Source organism: Astyanax mexicanus, chromosome 18 (genome assembly GCF_023375975.1).
Source record: "Astyanax mexicanus isolate ESR-SI-001 chromosome 18, AstMex3_surface, whole genome shotgun sequence".
NCBI lineage: Eukaryota > Metazoa > Chordata > Actinopteri > Characiformes > Acestrorhamphidae > Astyanax > Astyanax mexicanus.
The window spans coordinates 12,986,296-13,012,029 of record NC_064425.1 but is presented as its reverse complement, the minus strand read 5'-3'; the positions used below and the strand labels follow the sequence as shown (position 1 = coordinate 13,012,029).

Sequence of the window (25,734 nt, the reverse complement as noted above, 5' to 3'; positions counted from 1 at the left end):
TCCTGTGTTGTACACTAATAGTTGTTTTGCCATTTGTTTGAAACAGAAATATGTGACAGGAATATATTTTGGGCTAGTTTAAGCTTCTGAAGGGAGGGTTTGGGTTTTTAAGAGTTTGGGCTGGATATTTTTGTTGGACCTGGCAACCCTGCACTTTGAACAGTTCTGAATGCTCGGCCTGTAGAGGTTATACTGTTCACTGCATGTTGTCTGCAGGGCCGAAACCGAGTGGGAAGTGATGTATGTGAACAGTAAATATTTGGGACAGATAAGGATGTAAACAGTGAGGCAACAGAGCAACACGTGACAGAAACTCACCCAGCACCAATCAGAGCAAAGCCCTCACTGAACTCTGAACCCACGAGATCACGAGACAACACGAGAGGAGACCACGACTCTGGACATTATTTTATTTCAAGGAGGAGAAAAATGACAAGCAGTCGTCAAACAAATCAAACAAAAACATATAAAAACATTTGCGCCATCCTGTGTTCGGAGTCTATGTGATGGCTTAAAATAAATACTTATCAAGAGCGTATAGTACAGACAGAGTATGCAAAAAATCCAAACCGGAACGATGAACGATGGAAAAAGTTCCAGAGACCGAAACGGAGGAAACGTCCAAATACAGCTCCCTACCTCTCCTCAAAAAAAAGTGTTGTATAAAACATCTGGAAAGTACGCTTGTAAAATACAGAATCTTGAAAAAAATCCACATTTTCTCAAAGTTATTGTGAAAATATTAGCTGGTATTATAGCGCGATTAAATCAGGACTTCTTTTTGATGATGATGATGAAGAAGAGTAAGACGTAAGATGAGAATGTGCTTCCGCATGTCTATTAGTAAATCACATGTTTAGTAATTCAGTTATCCACAGTCCTCCTCCGATGCTCTAATGCTTTGTCTGTGGGGAGAAATGGCAGCCATATTGCACGAAGCTCGTCTTTCCTCAGGTACGCAGAGGAACGCTCCTCAGATTCCACCTGAAGAACCAACACACCTCCTCGCTCTCTCTCTCTTTCTCTCTCTCTCTCTTCAGTTTAGAGTCCAATAAGGAGAACATGCACCAGAAAGTCTGAAGTCTGAAGGTCTCACTTGTCCTACGCGCTTTAGCTCATTTAGTTCCTTTCTTTTTCCTTATAAAAGAAGATTTTGGTTCCGTGTGGTGGTTCCGCCCGATGCAATAAAAATGCCCCCAATGAAAAGTTTCAAGGTTTCAAGAGAACAGGTTACAGTACAAATTTGTGGCATAAACTCTCAAATACACAAACTGATCTGATCTCAACCATCAGTAGAGAGATGTCCCAATCAAGGCTTTCATCCCATCCCAACCTAAGAGGCCTATGGCCCTATTTTATTAATCTTGAGTGTGGCTATCATAACGATGGGAAAAGTACACCTTGCTCGACTCGAAACGTGCAAAAGGCATGCACTAATTCTCTCAATTATCATGGATGTGTTCTGGGCGTAACGTGAAATAAACCAATCAGAATGTCACTTGCCATTCCCTTTAAAACAAAGGTGTGCTCTGACTTTGGCAGATTGCTATTTTAACAGTGCAGCTACCTGGATGTGTCCAGTTATAAGAGCATAGCTGCTATAATACACATAACAAATGTGACGCAGAATTTTTGCTGACTTTTTATAAGAACAAATTCTTGATTTGATATTTCAAACTAGTATTTATTTAACTCTGGAAGTGCTTAGGCGCTTAGGCTTAAAAAAAAGCCTGGATTCATTTTATTAATTAAAAAAAAAAAGGTTAATCAATGGTTCTGTTTGTAGATAATACTAATCCAGGGACATTTAGCACCATATAAATATATAAATGTGTATATATTAGCACTTTCGTACTACACATATCAATGCATCCCAAAACAGCTCAGCTACTGTTATATGCTACAGTAAAATCAGGTATTTTCAGTATTTGCATAGTGTGACACACTCTGAACTGAACTTTTATAGCATTTTTATAGCAATATTTCATAGCATTTCTGACTGCCACTTTTATCTAGAGTGTCTAACATTTGGAATAATGTTACATAATTAGGTTAGGATGTATTGTTGGTGTAGTGTAATGTCATACACCTCGCTACACCAGTTTGCTAATCTTGTTAAGTGTGTTTACATGCCCTTAATAATCTAATACCTGCAAATATCAGTTTTTGCTAGTAATCTAATCAATACAGACAATAATTGGTCAGAGAATCATTGCATTTCTACCCTGTAACCAACCAGCATACGTTAGGAAGAATGCTACTCCCTTTTCTTGGCTTTAAACAGTGAAAACTGCTTGTCTTGTTATAATGCCTCTTTTTCCTATGTTCTAAAGAATGCCCTTTTTGTTACATGTAACATGTAATGTTTACATACAGTACAATGGGATTAAACTGTGTTAACTAAGAATCAGGGTTTTATCTGGCTTAAAATAGCCAATATCCTTCCATTCAAATAAATAAAAACAGGCCTTGAGTGGGACATCTCTAACAATCCCCTAACAACCACACCACCCAGAGTCCTCCCAGTTCTCAACCAACACTGCATGTAAACTTAAAGTTCTCACATCGATGGCTTTCTCTTCACACACACACACACACACACACACAAATGAGTGCATCAGTTCACTTGCAGAGGACTGGTTGTAGAGCCTGAGACACACATTAGCACACTGGCCCCATCACACACCCAGGAATGCAACTCTCCTGAGAGCGCCTTTAATAAGGTGTCGTGAAAACTTCCCCAAACGAGCTTTATGTTCTGGAACAACATTTAGAACTAAAAGCTGAGACTGAGAGACTGACAGATTGAGAGACTAAGATACTGAGAGAACAAGAGATTGATAGACTGAGAAATAGAGTTTGAGATACTGAAAGAATGAGAGATTGAGAAATTGAGAGACGGAGACAGAGACATTGAAAGACTAAGATATTGAGATACTGAAAAATTGAGAGATTGAGAGACTAAGATATTGAGATAATGAGAGAATGAAAGGTTAAGAGACTGAGGGATTGAGAAAATAAAAGGTTGAGCGACTGACAGATTGCAAAATTAAGAGATTGAGAGACCGAGAAATTGAGAGACTGAAAATTAGAGAAATTAAGAGATTGAAAGACTGAAAAGTTGAGAGATTGAGAGACTGAGAGACAAAGATTGAGAAACTAAAAGTTTGAGAGATTAGGAGATTAAGATATTGAGATCTTGAGACACTAAAAGATTGAGAGATTGAGAGACTGAGAGACTGGGATCTTGACAGTTTGAGAGACTGAGAGACAGAGAGGGCCTCGGTGACAGAATGTGTCCAAGTGAGACATGTTTACTTCACAGCTGCTATTAGTTTATTTAAAAGTAGGTAAACAGGAAAGCGAGGTCCCGCAGTTTGTGTCACTGAGGTACAGTTCAGGGACCGTCGCTGAGGGGGGAGCGAATGTAAACGAAAGGCAAACGGGTTTGAGTGTTTACACTGAATTCCTAACACAGACCACACAGGTTCTGTCTGCCCATGTGTATCTAGAGCACTGCTGCCTTGTTCCCAAACACAGCTCAAACATCAGGCTACAAATAACCTTTCACACCCTCCTTAAAACTCTTACCGTTTACTTAACATCTGTCACAGAATGACCATAAATCACATTTATTTTAAAACAACTTTTAAATTAAAATAAAACTTTCTAGGCACTATTGAATGTGAGAAAGGCTTTCGTTGCAAATCGAGGAAAGTGTTGAAAAGTGTTGAAAAAGGTGAATCTGAAATAAGTACGTGCAATGGTTTCTCGGACCAGAACACCTCAACGTTCCTACATTTCGACGACACGGAGCCCCTCGTAGAGCTCCTCGTGGAGCCCCTCCACCACATGGGCAACCTCAGTCTTTCCAGTCTTTCACTTGAGTTTTCGTAACGGAAAACATCAAAAGCATCATTAAGAAATGAGTGAGGAAGGTGTTCCAAAATGTCTTCCTATGAAATCATTTGCGTTTCTCTCCAGCTTTCCATTGGCTTCCCATCTCAAGCCATGATCTTCTGAGGAATCTCTATGGAAGCCTTGAGGAAGATAGCGTTGTCACGAATGTAGTTTCTTTTGCGGATCTCGTCGTGCGAGATGAACTTGGGGTAGCCGAAGCCCAGCGTGCTCTCGTCCAGCGAGTTGCGGCTGCTGGAGGGCTTCTGGAAGTTCTTCCAGTTGGGATCGGGGTTGAAGGTCTCGGTGATGTGCTGCGGCTTGGACAGAGACGGGTCGCTCTGGTCCAGGATGGAGAAAGTCACCTTGTAGGCAAAGGGCCACTCCAGCAGGTTGTCGTACTCGCCGGGAAGCACACGGATGTAGATGGAGAGGTGGGACCCCTCGCCGCTGCCGTTGCCGTTGAGGAAGGCGGAAACCTGCAGCTTGTAGCCGTAGCGGTGCGTGTAGAAGGGTGGACTGAAGAACTCGTGGTTGTTGTGCAGCTTGGCCTCCTGAAGCTTGCGTGAATAATCGTTCAGCTTCCAGATGAGCACGCCATCGTGGCTCACCGACAGTTCCTCCATCTCGCGCCGAAGCTCTATGATCTCCTGCCGCTGACGGCCCACCAGGCTGCACATCATTGTCAGGTGAGACTTGGTGGTCTCTTCCAGGTGACGTCCGATCGCCAGCTTTGGGCACTGCAAAGAAGATAAAGTTATGAGCGTTTCAATTGGAATACAATTAATATATTAAGAAAATGAGATCAATCATTATAGTCAACAATGATTGACTACAATGATTCATAAATGTAGTCAACTAGACTAGACATGGTTGATGTTTCTTGATAGTCCTTTTTGTTCCATTTTATTTCAATTTTTTTTCCCATTTTCTCCCCAATTTACGCAGCCACTGACTAGCACATGCCTCCTCCCATACATGAGAAGTCAGCCATCGCCTCTTTTCAAACTGCTTACTACTTATGCAGCATTGGCGTGTAGCATCAAAGCGAGTTTGGAGGAAAGCGCAGCATCTCGGTTCCGATACATCAGCTCACAGATGCCTTGTGCTTATCGACATCACTTTTTGCAGTGATGTGGGGAAAGAGTGCCATCTACATACCCAGAGAAAGCAAGGCCAATTGTGCTCTCTCAGGGCTCCGGCAGCCGATGGCAAGCTACATGAACAGAATTTGAACCAGTGATCTCCTGCTCATAGCGGCAGCACTTAGACCGCTGGACCACTCTGAGCCCTTTTAATAGTACTTTTTAACGATCAGTTTTTATTTTTTAATCAATAACCGAACGTCCTGAAGTGACAGAAACCACACAAGCAAGACAGTCTGACCCTGTTTACACTTGTTTACTTCATCTCTATTGAGTATCAGGATTATATCTGGATATCTGGACCAATCCACATAAAAAAAAAAATCCTAAAATTCACTTAACACAGAAACAAATCAGGTCAATCAAACCACTTTGGAGGTGAAGTAACCCCCTTTTCTCTCACTCCTTTTGTCAATGTTTGCATTTTTAATTTTGGGAATGTTACTTAAACATTTCCATGATGTTAATCTTCATCCATCATTGGATTGTTATGTGAGAAACGTTTTAATAACATAGATAGATAGATAGATAGATAGATAGATAGATAGATAGATAGATAGATAGATAGATAGATAGATTGTGATGGAAACTATTATTATGTCCGGGAATGTTATTTCTGTAGCGTTACATAATGGCTAACCTTCTTGGAACCATTTCAAGACTTTGCTAAACGTTCTTAGGGCGTTCTCTGTTATCTGGGTCACAGTTGCTTTAAAACTGCAGTCAAATCTCCAAATCTAAATATTGCATACGCTGGCTTGTGCCTCTACTGGGAACTGCCTGCATTCGTTTGTGTAAACTTCTCTGCATCCACAGCACTGTTAATGCTTTCCCACCAACGTGGAATTGGCACTGTTCTGGTTTGCAAACCTAATTTGAACAGTTCACTGCGTTTCCATCAACAAAAGTAGGTTCTGGAAACAGAAATGTTCATTTATAGTGGGAACTAGGGCTGCAACTAATGATTATTTTGGTAGTCGACTAATCTGATGATAATTTTTTTCGAATAGTCGATTAGTCAACGATTATTTATGTCATATCCTTTAAAGCTAAACATGAGCTTTAAAATCCATTTAAATGCCTAGATGTCTTTTAAATGTGTAAGTTGCTAGTGATTAGTTATGTAATCTGTTGAGTTTGGGCACTTTTGGAGACAGACTGAGTTGAGTGTAAACTGTGTGAGTGAGCCATTTCCCATCTGTCCCCACCACTTTGTGTAATGTGGTACTGTTACAAATGAACGATTCCTTGACAATGAAATTTGTAGTCGACAAATTTAAATAATCGACATTGTCGATTTCATCGACTTATCGTTGCAGCCTAGTGGGAACCAAAGAATACTAGGTTCGTTGAAGCACGAATTGTGATGGCTTCTGTTCACTGCCTCTGTGCAACATCCTCTGTTGATGACGTATGATGTGACATTTTGATGGTTCCACTAAAATTGGTGGAAAGCAGACTTGTTCGCTGCAAAGCACTACAGTTCTTTTAAGCCTGAATTGACCTGCTTCAAGAACCAGAACCAGAGTTCTTTGGGCGTAAAAGCTCTCTGTATGGAGGAAATACACTACTCTACACTACACTGAATTCCTGTGCTTAGTCAGACCATCTGCATTCCTCAACATCAGACAAGCTGACAACATGAAGCCCATCTGCCTCCACAGCCACAGCGCTCTACATGCTTCTGCTGTTCAAAAATAGACTAAAATGCACTGTCAGGACGGAAAGTGTGATTAATTAAAACGTGTCCCGGGGCCGCGGAGCCGGAGATCAGAACTCAGCCATTGTTTGGGCATGGCGTTTTTTTTCCGTAGGCTTTCATCGTCCATCTGAAACCCTAAACTGTTCATTTTAGACACGCAAACAAACGGCAACAAACAGATCCTGACGTGTACGAAGCCACAGCGGAGAGGATGCAAACGAGCTCGGTGGAGCGGAGTGGGAAGGAACACTCACTCTGTGTTTGCAGCCGGCGTCCTTAAAGGGGCACAGCACCAGCGCACTGCCGCAGCTCTCCTTCACGTGGGTGGCCAGGTCCTCGCGGGCGATGTTGGGGGTCCCGCACTGATTGGGGCACTGGACGGGGAAGCGAGGGCAGTGGTACTGATGATTCTGGAGAAACAGAGGAAGCAGAAGTGTGTTACTTTCATTGATTAAGATTTATTATTAACATGGACAGCAAGACTTTCAGAATCTCTGCTTTTTAAAAACACATTTCGAGTTGGTTACAAACTAAAGTGGCTTAAACTGGTTGCTGTGGTGGCTAGCTGGTTGCTAAGGTATCCAAGGTGGTGACTATCGTGATGTTGCTGAGTGGTCACAATAGTATTCCAGTGGTCACAATAGTATTCTGGTGTTGGAAAGTAGTTGTTAAGACTAGAAGGTGCTCAGTGGTTGCTATGATATCCAAGGTGGTTGCTAAGGTGTTGCTATACTGTAGCAGTTGGTTGCTATGGTGTTTTAATGAGGTTGCCTTGGTGTACCATGTGTTTACTCCACCAGTCTTACACACTGCTTTTGGATAACTTTATGCCTTTACTCCTGGTGCAAGGTTTCAAGCAGTTCAGTTTGGTTTGATGGCTTGTGATCATCCATCTTCCTTTTGATTATATTCCAGAAGTTTTCAATTTGGTAAAATTAATATAATTTACGTATTGATACACTTTGCTTTGTGAAAACATCATTGTGCAAAGTGTAATCTAAATAAATTTGAATGAAATTGAACGTGCATGATTAATTATTAACGTCACTGTGAGTTGAACGTATGCTACAGATGTGGCACGCATAGATTAGGGGGGAAATGTGTGGAAAAATGTGGAAATATCTCATGCACGCTCTCATGAAATGCTGATGAGATAATGCATATTCAGTTTGACATGCTGAGCACAGTATTATGGAAAATCCGACATTATAAAAAATACGTAAAATCTCAGGCCTGGAAGCCGGGATTAGAATAAATGTAAATGATATGAGATCTTCTTAAATCATTGATTGTACGGGAGCGCGGCAGGAGGAATCCGCTGATCCTGAATGCAGGCCTAAAGCTGAAGGACGTGGGGAAAGTGTGTGTGTGTGGATGTGTGGGTGTGGATGCAGGTGTGTGGAGAAAGGCTGGCTGGAGCTGCGGCTGACTGGCACCAAAACCAGCTCTGAAATGAAAGCCACCGTTCATGTAGTCTCGGGCCCCCTGCCATCCCACGCTATGGAGCCTTCAATGCCATTAATACACCACTGAGACACCACTGTTCCATTAGCACCCAGTTTCTAACCCACACACACACACACAGCACCTCTTACAAGCAAGCCACCACCTCACCATCCTAAACACCCATGACATTTCCTGTCAGACCCTAAAAACAAATAATCTCACCACTCCTCTCAGTTCATGAGCTGTTCTAAACACTTTCTGTGAGAAAACAAACCGTGACTAAAGCCACTGTGTGTACTCACTACTGTACGTTCACAGTGCAGAGAGTCACTGTTCAGATCTTAGATGAGGAATAAATATGAATAATGTGAATAAACATCATCTATATATAGATCTAATCTCTTTTAGCCTTTTAGTCTACGTATACACAGAGGATAAAGTAGCAAAAAATTGATTTTTACAAAAATCCAATGTTTTAAGGCTGTTCACACTGACTGTATAATGTAACTTCTTCTATCCTTTATAATGAACCAGTTTGTTTGTGCTTCTAAATTGATGCAAACAGACTAAAGCAACAGACTTGCTTCACATGAAGTTTCGGTTTCATCATCACTCTGTTTTTTTAAGCATTTGTTATTTCATTACTGAAAACGTAACTCACTGCTGTTGCACATTTTTTCATGTTGAGTTGGAATGAACTTTAGTGCTTTATCGCATGTCATTATAAAGTGGGCAGGTGGTGCAGCAATTAATTATTATTGTCCATTTCTTAATCATTCCTCTGTGATGAGGAGCTTTTATTAGCTTTAATATACTTTTATTTAAGTTTTATTTTTCCATTCCAACTTAAATACTGCAGTCTCTGCCATCTGTTGCACCATTTAAGGTGGAACGGGAATGTTATCTAGCTAGCTAACTGCTGAGAAGAACTACCAGCGATTTTTTTAAGCTTGTTACCAAGAAAATTACCATAAAACATTCAAACTACACATTAAACTACGATAATATTAATATTGTGGTTATTGTACTTTTTTTTTACATGGAAATACTCAAATACTGTGTGGGTTTCTTTGGACGACACATTATAATGTATTATAAATAATTATAAGTTATTATAATATTAAACATAGTATTATAATTAAAGAGTGGTTGAAAGTGGTTGAACTTATAGTATGATTTGTTGAGGTTCTTGGTATTGACATATAACATCTTCTATCTTATATCAGGGTTCATACGCATTTTAAACAATACATTTCCATGATTTTTTCATGACTTTTCCAGGCCTTCAAGGCAAATTTTCATGACCACACGGTTTTAAAACATCAGTGCAGACATGGACAATAAAACCAAAAATCTAACTAAAACTGAAATTAAAATTGATTATAGTAGGTCTAAAATTAATCAGATAAAAAGTTGACACAATCTTAAATAATAAAATGTGTGTCAGATCCTGAGAGCTCCATTGTTTAAGGCTAAATTACTGAATTAACTCTGAGCTGATGTATTTGTTAGCGCAAAATAGATTTGTAGACCAAATTTCCATGACTTTTCCTAAACGTTCTGGGTATTTTTATTTTTCCAAATCTTACCCAGGCCTGACAATTGCTATTTTTACATTTCTTGACTTTTGTATGAACCCTGAATATAAACACAGCTGATGATACTGTAATTATTATCACAATTTATAATGTGTAATAACATAGCTTTAATACTGTATCTTATAAATTTCATTACAGTTTTTCCACATTGTATTCACACAAAAAGTGGAACTATGCACACAAATCTAAAAATATGAAGCTAATGTGTCAACATTGTCACTCCAAACTGCTAAACTCTAAGCACAATTCCACATGGTCTCACTCAAATATCATACTAAATCACAGCTTTACAAATCACTAAACAAATTGCATCATTTAGAAAACCTTGGTCACCTGAGAATCACTGACCTTCAAATATATAAATAATACATTTTTGTTACCTCTTTGTATGTGAACTGATTCTGACTCCTCGTCATGTTTCTCATTGTACTTACATAAGTGAAAATTACAGTTTTGCAACAAACTACATACAGTAAAAATGGCTATATGGATAAACGTATAAATATCTGCGTGTTGTTTTGGTGGAAGGAATCAGTTTTGCTAGAAATTAGAGAGTTTCAACAAAGCAGTTAATCATTTTCAGTTTGTGTTTAGAGTTTTGAGAAACTGAGCCAAGTTTCTAGAAAATTTGGGACACACTAATATGTATAGCCATGTTTATAATTCCTTTTCCGTGCATTATAATGTGTTATTAGCATTTTAATAAAGTCTTATAGATATGAAATTCATAGAAAGTGTTGCTGAAAATATTTTTAAATATGGTGATATATATAATGTTTTTGCTTTATCGCCCAGGCCTACTAAAGTACAGAGCAAACAAATCAGATTACTGTAATATAATGTAATTTTGCAATGTGCAACGTGTTTACACTGTCGTGTGAAGAAAGCCTGAGCAAATCTAATTCCCACACACATGCTCTCCACTCCAGCAGCACATGAGAAGATAAGCAGGAGGTAGTGAGTGCTGTGGACTGATCAGACTGATCTACAGCTTGCTGAGTCAGTAGCTGGTAGACGGTTGGAGCAGCCAAGAGCTCCAGCGTGAGACGGACCTGGATGGTGTCGTAGACGAACTCCTTGCCGCAGTATTTGCAGGGCTGTGTGCGTTTCGGACACTCGGCCATGGTGTGCTGGGCGAGGAGCCTCCTCATCATCCGTGCCCCACACTTATTCTCACAGTACACGCTCTCCTGAGGACAGATGCCCTGGTGGTTCTGAGAGAAAGAGACAAAAAGAAAGAAAGAAAAAAAGAAAAAAGGGTTTCAGTAAAACTGTTTTCAGTAAAGTTGTTTTCACTGGAGTTTTTGTGAGTATAAAACCAACCAAAATTCAAATTGCTCATTTCATTACATGTGCAAACAATCTAGCGCCACTTCCTTAAAACCAAATAAAAGACAAGATCCTAATAAAAAGACACATTAAACCCAAATACACCCCTTTTATAGATGGCAGGGCTTGTTTTCAGCATATGAAAATAGGCGTGGTGGCTGATTGAGCAATAGCAGTTTTCCTTCAGGGTGTAAAGCGTTGAGTTCTCTCACTGTATTTTAAAAAGAGGAACCCATACTGGTGCACAAAGTGTGTAATCAGTGATAGTGTATATATTTGTTCTTATATAGTGGCAGTTTTTGCACCTTGAATTTAATTTCTAATGAGTTTTAATCACTGTTTTTTTTAAGAGTATTTTTAAGAGTATAATTTCCTTGAGCACTGCTAAATGACCTGGGGCTGAATTCACAAACAAAAAAATTATAAAGTATATTATATTTTATAATTATATTATTAAATGATATATATTCTAAATATAAATACACATATACAGTGCATGGAAGAAGGGTCCTTCACCTAAACTCTCAGATTTATATTTGATTTACCTGATTTAGTTATTTTGAATAAAGATTCAGAACTGGGTTCTTATTTTAGGTTATTTTTGGTTAAATGGCCATTTATAAGTCTGAACCACATAATAAACAAAGTTTGCTTTCTCAAAGGTTTCCTGGCCGTGCTGGACCTGTGGAAACTTCACTCACAGAATGACACTGTTAACAAATATGTATAAACTCTTTCCAGTGGAAAACCAGCCCTAAAGAGCTTTTTCAGCCACTGCTCCAGAGTGAGTTTCAGGGCTTTCTGAGAGCACAGGCTTTAACAAAAACGATGTGCTTTAATGAGCTTTTTTCATGCAAAATGACTCCAAAGATGTCATCATAGTTATGGTTCTGAAAAAACTACTATTCTTTGGTTCCAGGTGGGAACAAATCTTTCAGGTTCCAGAATCTATTTTTTTGGTGGTAATGCGCTGAATAGTTTAAAATTATGGTTGGTGTGGTGCAATGGATAACACCACTCTCTGCCAGTGAGCTAACACATCATGTGGGAGACTGGGGTTCAATTCCTGCTCTGGGTGACTGTGTTGCACTACACCAATAAAAGTCCTTGTGCAAGAAACTCTAGATTGGCCCGACTATCTAAAAGGAAATATCTTGTAAGCCGCTCTGTATAAGAGCGTCAGATAAATGGTGTAAATGTAAAGGTACAATTATGGGCGTGAACCAAAATGGAGTCCACTCCACATTGGTGGAAAAGCGCTTAGAGTATTGCCATAAAATTCCCACTTCTGGTTCCCTGAAGAACCAAAACAGAGGAGCTACAGCTATTTGTGCACATCCCACTGTCCAATCAACAGCATTTCCTCTTTTTCCTCTTTTTAACACGAGACAGGTCAGCAGGAGATATGACCGATGGTGTTCATACCTCGAAGGCCTCCCCCGTGAACTCGCTGCCGCAGAACTCGCACTTGACCTTGCGTTTGGGGCAGTCGTGCTGCAGGTGCTCCGGCAGGTCGCGGCGCGTCAGCTTGACGGCACAGCGGTTGGGGCAGGGGATCACGTTGAAGGCGCAGGTGGAGAAATGACCCTGAGCGAGCAAAACACAGAGAATAGAACAAGTGTCAGCAAGCACAGCGCAGTGTACACTTCCTTCAGGCTCTAAACACACTCGCATACAGTCACGCTACAGCACTGTTCTAAAAAAACAACACAACAACAAAGGCCAGTGTTTAAAAAGGAGGACATTTAATGAAGAGAAGATGAAGAAAACACATGTTCTGCATACTGTTGTTAAAAAAAATGTTTCAAATACAAAGTAGGAATCTAAAAAATGACATTTGGCAGTTCTGGAGCCTACAATTTTATTTTAGTAAGGCTTTTCTTCAAATTACTACAGTGAGGTTAGCTAAAACTAACAGAAATAAAGGGTATTGGTTAGTATTAGATTTTTGTATTGGGCATGGGAAAATGACCATGGTTATTTTTTTTTAAAAAAAGGGATGCACCAAATATTCAGCAAATGAATGTATTTATCCAAAAATGTAAAAAGTAGGAATCTAAAAATAACATTTGACATGTGGAGCCTACAATTTTATTTTAGTAAGGCTTTTCTACAAATTACTACAGTGAGGTTAACTAAAACTAACAGAAATAAAGGGTAGTGATTATTAATTATTATTATAATTATAATAATTATTATTATAATTATTATTATTAATTATCAATTAGATTTTTGTATTGGGCATGGGAAAATGACCATGGTTATTTTTTTTTTTTTAAAGGGATGCACCAAATATTCAGCAAATGAATGTATTTATCCAAAAATGTAAAAAAAAAAAAAAAAGGATATTTGATGTTTAGCCAAGTAACTAAAAAGACATTTTTACAGAACTATGTGTTTGTTATAATGTCTCTAAAAACCTTTTTAACTGTAGTTAAAAGCAAGGCAAAAATACATTTAGACTAGTTTAATAGTGACAAAATCAATAAAACAACTGGAAAAAAACTCTGTTTATTACTGCTGGCTAGATAGGCAACCTGAGCTTAGATCAGCTATGATGCTGAAATCTGCAGAATCTGCTCAGTGTCCTCCTGAGATGGACTAGGCCTAATCCAGATACAGGCTACAGATACAGAACGACAATGAGGAGGAAACTGACCTGCAGCTGCTTCATCTGACCCGTCCAGCGGCAGCCCTCCTCACTGTGGATACAGCGAATAGGCAGAGCCAGGATCTGCTGCTCCAGCTCTGGATCAGGGTAGATCTGCAACACATAAAACGCAGAATTACATTATGGAGAATCATGGTGGCTTTAAAGGCACAATTATGTTTTCCTGTACAATATAAAGCATGGAAAGTCAATCTGAACTCTAGAGATAAATTCATACTGTGCCACAGTCAGACAGACAGACAGACAGACAGACAGATACATAGATATACAGATATAGTGTAATATAGATAGATAAACAGACAGACAGAAAGAGATATATATATAAAGCCATATAGGCGGGTGAGTGGCTACATAGACATACAGAGGTACTGAAGACTGACAGATAGAGGGGTGGACAGATACATAGATATACATGTACATAGATGTAGTGTAGAAGAATATACAGAAAGACAGATGGACAGAAAGACAGATGGTAGTGCAAAAGGACAGACAGAGGGACAAATAGATAGATGGGTAGATGGATCCATAAGTATACAGATGTAGTTTAGAAGGATTTACAGACAGATAGACAGATATGCATATGTAGTGTAGGCGAATATACAGAGGAATAGACAGACAGACATATAAATAGATAGACAGGCGGACAGATGTCTCCTTATTTGACCTGGGGTGACTAAACCTTTGTATACTACCCTGTGTGTCTGTGTGTGTATATGTATGTATATAACGGACTGCAGCTGTACAGAGTAAACCCTGTGTGTCTAATAAAGAATGACCGAATGATTGTGTGTATTTATGCCAGTGTGTTTATGTGTGTGTTTTAGTGTTTGTGTGTGTGTGTGCACTTCATGCAGTCGACCCTCTATTTCCCTCTTGTCCATAAAGATGAAGAAGGATGAGGCAGAGCTCTATCCAATCAGCCCAAATCCTCTACCCAGCACACAGAGGCAGGATTTACACTGATAGCAGTGCTCTTTCTCTTTCTCTCTCTCACACACACACACACACAGATTTGCTGTGTGTGAGGATCACACAGCAGGCAGTACTGCAGGCGTTTCTGTCCATCATCCACAGAGAGAAATGAGTCTGAAGTTCTTCCTCGATCTGAAACTCAGCTCTAATCAGTGTGGAAACACGTTCTGACAGTGGAGACTACAAAGCTGCCCACATCTAAAGTCCCTCCCAGCCAATAGGAGCTCTTCCTCTTTTACATAAACCCAAAGTGAACTGCGGGACGAGCACGAAGAAAGACTCTCGCTTCGGGACTCTGAAAATAAGGAGAGCTTGAGTCTCTTAAAGAAAAGAAATGCAAACATTCAAAGCACATCATCATCCTCATCATATGCTGATTTTCACTCGCCTCAACACTGGCAGCGCTCTCCCGCATTACACAGAGCGACTGAGGCCGATCCCAGCAATAAGATTCTCAGATTGAAAAGAGAAAAAAAAAGGAGTCACGTGTGTGGAGCCAAGCCTTCAGGAAAAAAGAAAGGATTGTGTAAAGTAAATGCTAATGCGTATTCACTGCTCCAGTGCAGCGGATTGTGGAGGGGAGCTATAATAACGACCTTTTAAGAACACATCCTGTGTGAATCTGATGGGCTTAGGCAGCTCTGGGAGGAAACAAAAGGCTTTTGGGTTCACACCGTCCGACTAAAGCTGGAGGAGTCAACTTACAGTCACTAACAACTTATAAAACTCCACGTTACTCTTTACCTTAGAGTGTGGAAGAGCTGATAACATACTGAATATACAACGCATTTGAAGTGAAGTTGGGATGTTGTGCAAAACATATATAAAAACAAATTATGAGGATGATTTACAAACCCTTTTTAACCTATATTCAATTAAATTCACTACAAAGACCAACTATTTAATGATCAAACAGAAAAAAGTTTGAACATATTCACTCATTATGAATGTGATGCTTTAACACATTGTAAAAAAGTTGCACAGAGGCAACAAAAGGCTGTGAAAGCTGAGAAACTTGGAAAAACATCTTCCACAGGATGTCCTACATCTACAAGTGCAGTCCAGACCTATCTCGCATAAAAAAAAGTGTGGCGTATTATGAAGCACAAAATACGAAATACGACAAGAGATGTACGGAGGTGGACGTGGTGGTCTGCAAATTAAGTGTGTGTTTAGGTCAATTTCTGTTGTGTTGCTATCTTGGTGGCGGAAAACACAGGTGCGCCACTGACTGAATAAAACCCTGACAACAGTCACTCCTCAGATGTCCATACCTATCTCATCATAGCAGGTGCGCTGTAAGTACACCCCATCCACACTCATTACACACGTTTCAAGCTGTGCATGGCATATTTTTTGCATTTTGCATTCTCAGGATACCGAAGAAACACTGACACTCCCTAAATCAAGTGCGGTTGACTTTCTCGCCTATAGATAGCTTATTAAGCCCAATAAGTCTGAACAGTTCTTGCTTTGTTTCAAGTTAACATGAACTAATACAAATGTTGCTTTTCCCAGTAAAATACTATACATACCGGCATGAGAAATTCGATGTAGAAACCATCATTATTAGCACTTTTTGTCTATGCAGCTTTTAATTGGATTTCAGTCCAATTGACCAGTGATGCATTTGACTATCAAGTGTAAATGCATGTGTTTAAAATCCAGACACTAATCAGATAAAGTGATCAGTGCAGTGTAAACAGGGCCAAATGCAGCCTGGACCCTCAAACAGTTAGCAAAAAGTATCCAACCTAGCGGTTCTAGTGCATTAACTGTGTAATTACAGCACACTAAAAGACATTTCCCTTCAGTCTGTGAACAAACTCCCTTCAGTTAAAGTTAGTAGTACAGTATTTTGAGTCTACCACTGTACTGAGGGATTTTACCTCTTTATCCGAGATGGGCTCAATGCTACAGTACATACTGAGCTCGCACACAACTCTAGTGCTCTTGGCTTTTGAGGAGAGTGGAGTTAGCCCACTAACCTCCTCACACCCAGCTTTAATGGATTACCCACTCTAAGCTCTCAGAAACACATGATGTAGTCCCGCCTACTTAACACCATCCGTGGAAAACGGCACGCTGGCATGGCTAGATGACTAAGCAAGTGGCAGGTTCTTTTGAGAATTATTAAATAAAGTATGTGTTTAGGTGCGAAAGGCCTGCAATTGAGACTATTTGTGAGATCAAGACTGATATCTTGGATAGAGCTGAACTGTGAGAGTGTGTAGCTTTACTGGAACGTTAATAGTAGGAGAAAATGCATTGCTTTTATCTATGCAGATGGCTTGGTGTTTCCTCCTTTCCAGTGTGGTCTGATTAGACATTTAAAACCAAAACTCTAATTAAAGAGATTGGGTGGAATCCTCCTCCTTTGAAGGGTGCAGCACAGATGATGTGAAGAGCAGGTTGTAATTTCCTCCCATAAATAGTTTGGGGAAAGCGGTAGTTTTGGAGAATCTCTATAGATTCGACACACTATCTATACATATCCACTTGCCTATCTTGAGATTGGTGATGTGAGGCTTGGATGGTCTGTAGAAATTGATTCTACCGAAAGTTGGCAAATGTTTCTTTAATTTCCAGACGTTTACATTTGTTGGCTCACACTATACAGCTATAACAGCCTCAGTTCTTTGTTTTCCACAAGGTTTAGGAGTGTGTTTATGGGGATATTTGACACTGATGTTGATAAGAAGGCTTGGCTCACAGTCTCAGTTTTAATTCATCCTAAAGGTGAGATTATCAGGTTGAGGTTAGGACTGCAGTCAAGCTCTTCTTCCATGCCAAACTCAAAGCACATTTATGTCTTTACAAAGCTTGCTTTGTGCAATTGTGGTGTGCACCAATTATGCTGAAACAGAAAGGGGTCGACCCAAACTGTTCCTGCACAGTTGGGAGCATGAGATTGCCCAGAATCTCTTGGTTTGATGAAGCATTATGAGTTGATTTCACTGGAATAAGGAATCAAGTCAACTCCAAGCAAAAAACTCATACTATAATCATAATCCCCCCTCCACCAAACTTTACACTTAGCACAATACAGTCAGATAAGTACCGTTCTTCTGGCAACTGAGTTCCAAACCCAGACTCCTTTATTGGTTTACCCAACAGAGAGGCGCGACTCTTCCCTCCAGAATTGTGTTTAGTGATGTAAAGCTTGGATGGATTTGAGCTGCTCAGTCATGGAAACTCTCCATTCCATTAGTCTCTCTATGTTCTACTGTTCTTGAGCTAATCTGAAGGTGCATGAAGTTTGGAGGTTCCATTGTGTTATAATATCACTGACAGTTGGCTGTGGAATATTTAGTAGTGAGAAAGACTGGACCTATCACGGTTCCACGCTGGACTTCACTGAACTCCTAAGAGAGACCCATGCTTTCACTAATGTTTGTAGAAGCAGTCTGCATGACTAGCTGCTGCTTTTATACACCTGTGGTCATGGACGAGATTTATGAACACCTGAGTTCAATGATTTTGATGGGTAAGTGGATGTTTGCGACATTTGGCAACATATCGCAAGTCTCCTGAAATAGATTCAGCTCTTTTTTTACAAAGTTACACATCACAATCTCTCCCACAGAAAGCCACGTTTCATGGCTTTCGTCGTCTTGACATCACGACCGTGTCGGGCAAACAAAGCCCTAGCCCGAAATTGCTGACGAAATTTAGACTTATTCATCTCCGATGCTACGTGGTGACATTTTCCGCACCATCCGGGGGACGGCATATCTTCCTTGTTCCAAGCAGAATGGAGATTGAAACAAATTTAGATGATTCATCCCCTCTTCGCTCTCTCTCTCTCTCTCTCTCTCTCTCTTTCTGCCTCCTCCTCATCCTACCTCTGCGCTCCCTCTACCCACATCTGACACAGCCGGGGTAATGAGAAGCCTGCGGTTGCTGGTTAGTTGTCATGTGCAGGTGGGCTTTCCTGGACCTCCTGTATGAGGCCGTGCTGCTGCAGCAGAGGACGACACCCCGTGCTGGATCTACGAGGCAATGCCTGAGTGTGTATTTAGAGATAATAGTATGTCATAAGGTATGCACGGTGTACTATTACCTATAAAAATGGATAAAAGTGCAGACTAACCTCAGGCTTCAGTTTCTGTAGATGTGTAGTCATAAACTATATAAAAAGTCTATTTAGAGGTGTAATGAGCTAAAAACTGAGGTAAAAACCTTTAATTACTTGGCAGCAAGACGTTGCTGTTGAGGAAAAGATTATTTTTAGCTTCATATTGTAGAGGGACAAGCTTTGGTTTGATGAAAAGTTTAGCTTGTTAGCTTCATGTTTTTGTTCAGGTAAAAACATCTTTTTCCTCTTAGCTAATTGCTGTTGTTGAGGTAAACCATACATTATTGGTACGCTGTGCTGAGGCAAAAACTTTCGTTAATAGTCAGCTGCATATTGCTAAAAGCTTCCAGTGCTAATTAATGAAATGTTAGCATGCTTTACTTGTTAGATGAGTTGTTGGTGTTGTTTTTGAGGTAAAAACATCTATTACTCATTAGCTACTTGCCACTACTAGTTATCTGCATGCTCTTATAAGCTTCCAGTTCTTGTTGATAAAGTGTTAGCATGCTTTACTAGTAAGCTAACTGTTGTTGTTGTGAACAAAACATCAATAACTTATGAGCTTCATTTTATTTTTGAGTTAACAGTCTCTATTATTTATTAGCTATGTGCCATTGTTGACTACAACCTTCTATTGCTTCTTAGCTACTTGTCATTGTTTAGATAAAACCATCCACTGAATTTTAGCTACATGCTGTAAACTTTTAGCTATTCCTTTCAGCTACATTAGCTATAGCCTCTTAGCTCCAGGCTGAGAATTAAAAGAAGCAAAGTTAAGGTGGTTACCTTGGCATAGTCTAAGGGGAGCTGGTCCTCCGGGCACTTGAAGACGCCCTCACTGCAAAAGAAGCACAGAAAAACACTCCTGTTAATTCCATTTATTCCGTTTAATACCATTTAATACCATTCTGACCGTGCATCAGTTCAGCACAGATTCCATTATCATCACCATCTTTTATCAGAACGCCAGATTTCTAACTAAAGACAGTTTACGAGGCTTTGTTTATTGTAACACATGGATGTGTGTGAGGAGACCAAAAAAAGGTCTGCCAAGTGAAGATGAGCTCAAAGCTCTCCAGCTTCTCCACCCTCGCATTCCAGCAGGAGAGCTGAGTAATCAAACAGTGGCCCCCATCCAGCCTCAGCTCACACCCAACCAACCAGGCGTGCTCTACACCGTCCACAGTACGCTCGCTGAGCCACGGACTTTAGCGTACCTGTTCATGCTTCATGCTTTCCATCTATGATGGAATACTAAACCCTAAACCATAATTTTTTACATTAACAGCTGAAATGTGTTTCTTTGAAGTAATGAAAGCTCCCTTCTGCCCCACCCCTAAACCCATACATCACCCAGTGCAGCTCCCAAACTACTCCGCTCATTTTTAGCCTTTTTCAAATTTGCATAATACTTTATTTTATATTTCTTTACAACAATCACTGCAGTTCAGGGTTCAGGCTCAGGGTTGGAGGGACCAGGAAGTAAGATGAAGGAGAGAGCGTAAGGGGAGAACAGATAGAAAAACAGAAAGAAATCAAATAAACAAACAGACAAACAAACAATTAAATATGTATGCATATATATGTATATCAATATATAGTTGCATACTTTAATATAGCTTAACAAAAAAAAAACAATTCAAAAACATACGTGCTAACATATTTAACCATTTTGCTATTGTTTATCTCGTATTTGATTATTATGTGATTTACTGTAGTGTTTGTATTGGATTTGTCCAAATTAAGCCTGAATCTGTGTTTTTGATTGGATGTAAGAGTCTGAATCTGTATTTTGGATTGGTTGTGAGTCTCTTAATCTGTTTTTGATTGGTTGTGAGTGTCTGAATCTATGTTTCTGACTGGTTCTAAAAGTCTAAATCTGTGTTTTTGATTGGTTCTGAGTGTATGAATCTGTGTTTTGATTGGTTCTGAAAGTATGAATCTGTGTTTCTGATTGGTTCTGAGAGTGTGTCTACAGATTTGTCCAGGGGTAGATTTTCCGTTAGATGATGATAGTTTTCTTGGCAATGACTCATGAAAACAAGAGTATTGTATTGTTTTCTATAATTGTATTAATAGTTTAGTAGATGATGTGTCTCCTAATAGGCAGAGTGATGGTGTTGGGTGGATTTGGGTGGTGTTGGGTGGTTAGGACAGGAGATAGAAGGGTGATAACTTCTTGCCAGAATTGCTTTCCATCAAATTCATCACCAGGTCCCTCAGGACCTTTCCACAAATCTACACCGTCATGACTGGAGTTAAAAACGGCTCTGACATCAACCTGACCCGCCTTCCCTCAGACTAAAACGCGTAATGGCTTTCGTCCAAAACCGCTCTCTGTTTTTTTTCCTCTCTACTGTACTGGCTCACATTTCCCTCTCTTTTTTTCTTCTTCTCTACAGTAAAGCAGTGACAGCGACGTGGCTGTGCTGAACAGGCCCTGCAGCAGTGGACTGGCTGCATTATGTGTTTCTGTGTTGTGGGTCTGAGTCTCTGAGTCTCTGCCCACTGGGGAATTACTGATTACTTATTCCCTTGTTCACGGGGCGGGACAAGCTGTGTTACACAGAGTGTTTGTTTTGTTGTAGCTTTTTTAGTGAAAGAGAGAAAGAGAGGGAGAGATAGAAAGGGAGATAGAGGGAGAGAGAGGGAGAGATGCAGAGATATGGAGGGAGAGAGTTGAAGGGGGAGAGAGAGTGAGATGAGGAGGAGAGTTGGAGAAAGAAAGAGCGAGATGGAGGAAGTAAGATTGAAAAAGAGAGAGTGAGATGGAGAAAGAGAGAGAAGGATGGAGAAATAGGAAGAGAAAGAGATGGAGGGAGAGAAAGAGATGGAGAGGCAGAGCAAGAGAGAGAGAGAGGGAGAGAGAAATGGTGGGGGAAAGAGAGATGTAGAGAGAGATACAGAGAGAAAGAGGGAGAAAGAGATGGAGGGAGAGAGAGAGAGAGAGATGGAGGGGGAATGAGAGATAAAGAGAGAGATACAGAGAGAGAAAAATTAAGAAAGAGATGGAGAGGCAGAGAAAGAGAGAGAGGGAGAGAGATGGAGGGATATAAAGAGAGATGGAGGTGGGAGAGAGATGGAGGGATATAGAAAGAGAGGTGGAGGTGGAGAGAGAGAGAGAGAGAGAGAGAGAGAGGGAAGGGGATAGAGAGAGATGGAGGGATATAGAGAGAGAGATGGAGAGGGGGAGGGGCTGTGTGATTTAGGGTTATAGTAGAGGAGTGGAGCAGCTCATTAGTGAGGCCCTTCTGGCAGCTCGGTCTGTCTGCAGCTCTGTTGTGTCACTATAAAATATTCACACTGGTAAATAATGGAAATGACTGCTGTGTGTGTGTGTGTGTGTGTGTGTGTGTGAAAGAGAAAGGGTTAGGATTAGGCTTAAAATGTTCTTCTTACATACAGTACAGCTGTGAATACTATAGTGGATGGATGGATAAATGATAGATGGATAGATGGACAGTCGGATGAATGGATGGAGAACTGCTTGTAAGGCTAGATGATATTAAATATGAAAAATATTAAAGAATAATCATCATGTAAGATTACACTAGATAGTATGGATGCACAAAAAGGAAACATTTTGACCAAAACTGAATACCATTCACTTTCTTACCATTGCATAAATTAAAAGACAAATAAAGTATTTATTAAACATTGATAATTTTTAGAAACCCATCAGCCATATTAACAAAGCACAATATTGTTCGATATAAAACACTTATTCTTTTAAATAATTCATTAAAACTTAAAGTGTTTTTTTTAACCACCTTTGGCTAGTCAATTTTGTATGCCAAATATTTATAGCTGTAGTGATTTACAGTTGGCAGAAAATAAATAACAGAACACAGATAAGCAAATTAAACCATAAATACACAAAAAACACAACAGAGCACAATGGAAAATATGAAGTATATATACACAGCCACAGACAAGAAACACCTGGGAGAAAAAACAAGTGAGGCGGGTTTACAAATAAGACACTAGTGGATACACTAATGACAAGGCTGTAATTGTGGCTGGATAAGAAGTATAAACATACAGTATACCATTTCGACACCCTATTGGTTTATACTGTGATCCATCACACCTGCACATCGTCCCCCCCTCTCCCCACACTCCAGCACTTCAACTTCTACAAAAGTATTTTAAACACTAGTATCTGCATCATATAGCAATTAGCTTCTATTCTAAATGAGTTATGAGTTGTGCAGTTGCATCCTGGTCTTGTCTTATTGAAAATACCCTATATCTGTATACTAATGCCCATATTCACTCCTCTAGAAAAACAAACAGAAACTAAGATCCCTCCACAGTTAATAAGCAGCAGCACTGTCCAGAACACAGGGGCTTTTCCTAAACACAGACAGAGAAAAATAACCCTGCTGAGCATGATCATGAATGAAGCAGAATTATTATGAAGGTCTGAGGAGAAAAGGAGCAGAAGAAGAGCCAATCAGTTCTTTGTTAGCATGTCTGAAAAGGCTAAAAGCTTGCAGAGAGAGAGAGAATACAGTGCTTCACTTAGCTTCTATTAAGCTGGAAGCTCACAAGGATCTCCACAAGGAGCCTCTAATGAATGGACTTTTTCAGTATCCGTCAGTAAACAAGACGAGAAGACAACAGGATTCCCTGTTTAAAGCACAGAGGAGCCGGAAAAATCCCCCAGCCCTCAATATCTCCACCGAATCCCTATTAGGTCCTAATCTGGAGGGGCTAAACGTCACCTGACGAGGGTCAGTCCAGGTTCTCTTTGGGACCCAGCTGCAGGAGGGCTGATGATGAGGCTTAATACAGACCCTCGTTTCACTCCATTAGGGTCAGTGTGTCAGCAGGGCACTGGGTGAGCAATTAATACCCACAATGGGGCCTAAAAGGAAAAGACCAATCAATCAATGGAGTGAGTCTCGCTCGACAGAATTACAGCCAGGCTGCTGTATAAAGCACTTTACTGCCGGCCAATCAGAGCCCTCCCTTTCATACCGAGGACACAGCTGAGTGTGTGCTTTGGGAAGGGGGTGTAAAAATGTACAAGTCAATGTACAATAACATGTTAAACACTATGTATGAAGATGAAACAATCATTAACAATACTGTGCTGTCCACTATGGGTGTTAATGCCTGCCCTGCCATGAGCACACTGGTCAGTGTTCAGCAGAGGCGTATAGTAACGAAATACAAACACATTATTATTTTAACTTCACTACTGTACTTAAGTACTAAAATGCTGTATATGTATCTACTGGAGTATTAATATTATTTTACTTCACTACTATACTTAAGTAGTAAAATGCTCCCTCTGTACTCTACTTGAGTATTATTCTTACTTCACTACTGTACTTAAGTACTACAATGCTGTATCTGTATCTACTAGAGTATTATTTTTACTTCACTACTGTACTTAAGTACTAAAATGCTGTATTTAAGTACTAAAATGCTGTATCTGTATCTACTGGAGAATTATTTTTTATCCTACTTCCACTTCTACTTCACTACATATTTTGGATCAGTTCAGTACTTTTACTCCGATAATTTTTATGTGCTGCATTGTTACTCGTTAATTATAAAAATTTTAGGAATTATTGCAAATCCAATTATTTGGTCAGGGTTTAAATACAACACAAAATAAACTACTGTCTGACATCAATCTTTACATGTAAACTATTAATTAAATATTGATACTGTGTACTTAAGGACCAGTACTATAGATATAGATAGAGAAAAACTTAATATAGATTACACTAATTAACTGATACACATACAGACAGTATTAGTCTTGCACCACACCTTTAATATAAAACACAAACATACTAAAATCTCAGTATAGATAATATTAAGTACCTGATACACACACAGACAGTACTAGTCTAGCACCTTCCTTTTAATATAAACACACAAACTTACTCAAAACTCAATATAGATAACATTAATTATCTGATACACACACAGACAATACTAGACTAGCACCTTCCCTTTAATATAAGCACACAAACCTACTGAAAACTCAGTATATATCAAATTAATTACCTGATACACACAGACAATACTAGTCTAGCACCTTCCCTTTAATATAAAACACACAAAACCTACTAAAAACTCAGTATAGATAATATTAAGTACCTGATACACACAGACAGTACTATTCTAGCACCTTCCCTTTAATATAAACACACAAACCTACTCAAAACTCAATATAGATAACATTAATTATCTGATACACATAGAGACAATACTAATCTAGCACCTACCCTTTAATTTAAACACAACCTACTAAAACCTCAGTATATATCAAATGAATTACCTGATACACACACAGACAGTACTAGTCTAGCACCTTCCCTTTAATATAAACACACAAACCTACTCAAAACTCAATATAGATAACATTAATTATCTGATACACATAGAGACAATACTAATCTAGCACCTACCCTTTAATTTAAACACAACCTACTAAAACCTCAGTATATATCAAATGAATTACCTGATACACACACAGACAGTACTAGTCTAGCACCTTCCCTTTAATATAAACACACAAGCCTACTCAAAACTCAATATAGATAACATTAATTTTCTGATACACATAGAGACAGTACTAGTCTAACACCTTGCCTATGAAAGTTGATTGTATATTTGCACTCTGAGGGATCTTAAAAGTCGGTTTAATTAACATTTATTTAACATTTTAGCTTATCAGATACACACTTCATACAAAGTCAAACCAAAACACAACTTTAAGCTTTCGCTATTAGAGGTGCTAAGACTCCTTTTAAAGGTGCTTGAGCCCCCCTAAAAAAAGGGCTAGAGACCCCCCTGCTAAAGCCTCTTAAGAGGTTTAAACCCATGCCCTCCATACAGAAAGACTTCAGCACGAGTCCCATAGAGGAGGGGAC

The 25,734-nt window shown here is 39.6% G+C and overlaps 1 protein-coding gene across 1 annotated transcript in view; it reads right to left on the bottom strand.

The window, feature by feature from the left end:
* Positions 1-396: 396 nt before the first annotated feature.
* traf4a (tnf receptor-associated factor 4a) overlaps positions 397-25,734 on the bottom strand; it is a 61,832-nt gene continuing 36,494 nt past the window's right edge. The window contains exons 2-7 of the mRNA XM_015605662.3: positions 19,625-19,676; positions 13,777-13,881; positions 12,543-12,704; positions 10,841-11,002; positions 6,999-7,154; positions 397-4,637 (exon numbers count right to left, since the gene is read on the bottom strand). Coding sequence (XP_015461148.1) covers positions 4,005-4,637; positions 6,999-7,154; positions 10,841-11,002; positions 12,543-12,704; positions 13,777-13,881; positions 19,625-19,676 — 1,270 coding nt within the window. The 3' untranslated portion in view covers positions 397-4,004. The remainder of the gene's footprint in view (positions 4,638-6,998; positions 7,155-10,840; positions 11,003-12,542; positions 12,705-13,776; positions 13,882-19,624; positions 19,677-25,734) is intronic.